We start from the raw sequence: 4,544 nt of genomic DNA, 5'->3' as shown, positions 1-4,544 counted from the left end.
GCTCCCGCGGCTCCTGGGACAGGACGGGACGGGCGCGGTGCCGCCTCAGCGCCGCCGGCAGCGGAGGGGCGGGAACACAAGGGCGGGAACGGGCGGGCGCGGCCCGGGCGCTGCGGGCCCTCAGGAGCTGAGCCGCGCGCTGCTCCAAAGCTTCGTCCCGCCCCGAGAACCGAGCCGTGCTTCAAATTACTATTAAAGCATGAAAGCTGGAAGGTTTTTAAGTGGAAAAAATTAAGAACTTTTGACATAAAGATTCATACAGATTCCTGGGTAATTTACCAAAATGGGTGAGTTTGGTTGACTTTCAAATAAACGGCAGACAAAACTTTCATCGCGTTTTAGTTAATTCCAAAGCAAGCCAAGTATCTTACAATACATGTGCACATACACTTTGTACATCATCAGATTATAAAAATTAATGCTTTTTGAATACTGCTAATACAATTAAGTGAAGATACACCGCCAAAAATTTCTGCTTGAAAAGATTCAGTACCCTTTCCCACATAAAACCACACTACTCCGATATCTCAGCAAAATACAGGGCCAAACCCCATTAAATTTAAAAACACCACAGCTCTGTATGTCAGTACAAATATTGTTTTATGAAGTGACACACTGCTCCCCATAGTTTTATAATTTGAAACAGCTTGTTACCCATTCATATAGAGGCACTTTTGCTTTTTTTATTTACAATGCTTGTAAAATATTTTACCTTGATCATTTTCCTTTGATTATAGCCCTCTCTTTGTAATCAAGCCAGGAAATAAAACCATTTCTTTGTGTATTCTTGGGACTATAATACACTAGATATTTTATATCTTTTAAATTAACCATTAGATGTTGTTACTGTGTAATTTTTTAGTGGCATACCTTTCTTTCAAATCCCAATTATACACTACAAATAGGGAGATAAATTGTCACTGTGCTTTAAAGAATGTCAACATCTATAAAAGTACTCTAAGTTACATAATTTTCTCAATTTTCCCCAGAGGGCTAAAAAAAGCAGCAATGACAGAAATTTGCAAAATGCTTTGGAATGCAAGATCAAGGACTTCTTAAGCTGATCCCAAAAAACTTCTCCTTCCAACATTTTATCTGTTGGCAACATCCACTGCAATAAATGCAGTTACATTTGTTAAGGTAACCCTTTTTATAAAAAAGGATAGCACAGCCATGAACTAAGAGTTGTAAAGCAAGATCTGTTGAAAACTGCCTATGTACAGGTGTCCTGCAATTATTTGTTGTTGCTGTTATTTTGCATTGTCACAGCCTCAGCAGTTTTTATATCATGAAGAGTACTGCAGAGATTCAAATGTAGGTGCATGATTTTTTTGTCTTCATATCAGTCTAGTAAGATGGCAAACCAGAAAAGACACTTATGAAAGAGACATTTTAAATGCTTAATCACAGCTTGAGGTAGACGGATCTCCAAAATAAAGCTCTTCTAGACTTTGATTTGTTCATGACCAACTTCTTTTTGGATCCTTCTCCTTGGAAAAATCTTCCGTTTAAGTGCAATTAGCTGAGGAGAGAAAAAAAATACAATATGTAGTTCTCTGCTGGGCTAAAGGTCCACAGCTGGTCAGGTTTACCTGTAACACCCATGGTAAATACTCAGCACTGTACTTTTGTTTTCTGATTATACCAGAAAGGCATTTTTTTACTCCAATTAATCTATTCGATGCACACATTTCCACTGGACTTCTCAATAATCAGAATACAAGCAGAAGGTGTAAAAATACACCATGCCTTTATTCTGATTATTTTAAAGATAATTTGTGCATTTAAATTAGCATTGGACTACATTCTATTCTTAAAAGATCAGCACAAAGCTGGCATCTTAAAATGCTAGATTCCTAACTGTACCACTGAGTTGAGTATCCCCTTCCAATATCAAGTTACTAATGGAGTTTTCATATATATAAAAGGCTGAAAATAAAGGGAAAGAAAGAGTCATGCAAAAGTTACAGGTGGGAAAAAAATAATAATCAAAAGCCAACCTTTTAAGAATTACACCCTCTTCATCAGACCACGGAAAGTGTTACTTAAGGCCCCAACCTGCAAAGAATTACCCATATAATTTGTTCCATTGACTCCCTCTAAGTTTAGCAGGACTAATCATGTTCAAGAAAGCCATTTTAAGCTTGCAGAAGTCAAGGGTTTTTTCCCCTTGAGTGAGATTCAAAACCTTTTGAATTCAGTTGGAGTCTTTGCAATTACTTAGGGAAGAGATTTTGATAAGGCCTTCAAATAAAATAAGATGCCCTTCTGGACTAATTTTCCTTCCTCTTAACTTACTATATGCTTCTACCAATATCCATGTTAACAGACCAAGAATTTCAAAAACAATTACTGAATTTGAGCTCACTGGTGATGGACTTTACCGTCACAAGGCACCTGAGAAGGTGCCACTCTCCTTCTCTCCATATGAGGAATTCTTTTTTAGGAATCTCAACATGGTGACTTGCAAATTAAAGCAACCTAATCATGAGCCATGTAACATCTTTACTTCTTTTATGAAGGGAAAATCTTAGCTACTCTTCAAAAGCTATTTAAAAAATCCATCCAATGTTATCCTGAAGATTCTACAATCTCTCAAGTGTTATCAAGATTTGATAAGAAAACATTAACTTTACCTGTTCAGCAAAAAATGAGATGACTGTAAATACAATAAGTGTTACTAGAACACAGTGGGTCCAGAATTTGAGTTTGTCTCTATATGCCCTCCTGGACAAAGAAAGAAGGAAACAGAAAAACAACTTCATGAAACAGAAAAACAACTTCATATATCATAAACGCAAATGTTTAAAGAGTTTCCACAAAATAGCAAAGAAAGTTTTTTCCAGTTCTTAAAGGGTGACAAAAAGAGGACATCAGGTGGCTTCACAAAAAGCCACATAGAGAGGACAAGAGACAACAGCTATGAGTTGGACTTGGAGAGGTCTCATCTTGATGAGGAAATCTTTTTTATAGTTAAAACAATCATTTCTGGAGCAGTCTCCCCAGAGACAGGTAGAGTCTGTGCCACTGGAAGTTCCAAGACATGACTGCTTGGGGTGCTAGATCATAGAATCTTTTAGGTTTTAAAGACCTCAAAGTCCAACTGTTAAGCTAACACTGCCAAGTTCACACCTAAACTACATCCCCAAGTGCCACATCTCCTTGTGGCAACTACGGTTTTGCAGTCACACTATGTCCTTTTGACCAAACTGCAATTCCCTGATGTGCCACAGTTCTATACCTGTAGCCAGGAGATACTGGCTACTATATACCTGTAATTTGAGAGCTGGCAGGATACAGTTGGTCTAGGCACCCTTTCCCATGAAACCTTGGACCAGATGATCTTTCAAGGTCCCTGCCAACCTGGGCTGTCCTGTGATTATGAAAATACTTTGATTTCCATCAGCACTTTAGCCTGCCTTAATGCACCCTGGTAGAATCACCTTTGGCTACAAGCAAGACAAAATAAAGCATCTTTCTGAAGCTACAATAAGTCTTGATGGAGGGTCTCTAAAAGGGAGCCAACACTGTGTCTACTCCTCCACCACAAATTTCTAAAGCTTACTGCTGAAATGGGTTTGCCCTTGCTGCCTCCACCACTACAATCACACCTACAATCCTTCTGATTCCTTCCACAGTTCCTCGAATATTTTCTGTTTTCTTATTAACAGCTATTTCTCATGATTTGCTGATCAGCAACACGTTTACTTATATTAGTCTTTTGTCATTTTTGTCACTCTGTCAATGTTTTGCTTATCTTCAAGTAAATGACTCCAATTTCTTCAGTCGTTATTTAGAAAATGGCAAGAGATAAACACATGCAAAAATTTCACATTTTATGCAAAAACGAGACACGTATATCTTCCTGATTTTTATTCAGATGGTTATTGCTATGTAAGAGATTGAAAAAATAACTTAGTAAGAAATGTAGTAATGGTTTGGGCTTTTTTTTTTTTTTTACATTTAAAGAAAGCCAGAATTCCTGTTTTATTAAAAAAAAAAACAACACAAAAGAACAAACCAAGAACTTTTGTTTGCAGTTAGTTAGCACAATTGATAAGATGCTGATGACTGCTTAAGCACTGGAAAAATCCAAATCCTGCAGACCTCATATTTTAGTCCATTCCAATCTTACCACGCTATTTTCACTGTTAACCCTTCCATGACAATACTGGGGGAAAACCAGCTTGCTAGCAATATCTTAGGGAATTACATATTACTGCACTACAGCAACTTGAAAAGAATGTGGAACATACCATTCTTGGAGTTCATGCATGTGAAGGAAACGATTCCGATATTCTCTTGGCAGTTCAAATTGGGAAGGGATGGGAAACATTGACTCATAAAAATCCCTAAGCACTGCTTTCACTGTTTGTGCGTCCTTGTGATTGTGATCAATATTGTCATTTAGGCAAACAAATTTTCTAGAAAACAAGATGAAATTGTTAAATATTTCCTTGATAATATGGCAAAGGTATTGCCAAACCAATAACAAACATAATACTTAAAACAAATTGAAACCATATATTTTTATTGTTGCATTA

The 4,544-nt window shown here is 37.3% G+C and overlaps 1 protein-coding gene across 1 annotated transcript in view; it reads right to left on the bottom strand.

Annotated features, from left to right (window-relative positions):
• Positions 1-322: 322 nt before the first annotated feature.
• GNPTAB (N-acetylglucosamine-1-phosphate transferase subunits alpha and beta) overlaps positions 323-4,544 on the bottom strand; it is a 39,833-nt gene continuing 35,611 nt past the window's right edge. Inside the window, 3 exon segments of the mRNA XM_033058412.1 lie at positions 323-1,522; positions 2,637-2,727; positions 4,257-4,424. Of these exon segments, the coding sequence (XP_032914303.1) occupies positions 1,445-1,522; positions 2,637-2,727; positions 4,257-4,424 (337 nt within the window). The 3' untranslated portion in view covers positions 323-1,444.

Source organism: Catharus ustulatus, chromosome 4, assembly GCF_009819885.2.
Source record: "Catharus ustulatus isolate bCatUst1 chromosome 4, bCatUst1.pri.v2, whole genome shotgun sequence".
Taxonomy (NCBI): Eukaryota; Metazoa; Chordata; class Aves; order Passeriformes; family Turdidae; genus Catharus; species Catharus ustulatus.
Note: the sequence above shows the minus strand (reverse complement) of the source record. Positions and strands in the feature narration are given on the sequence as shown.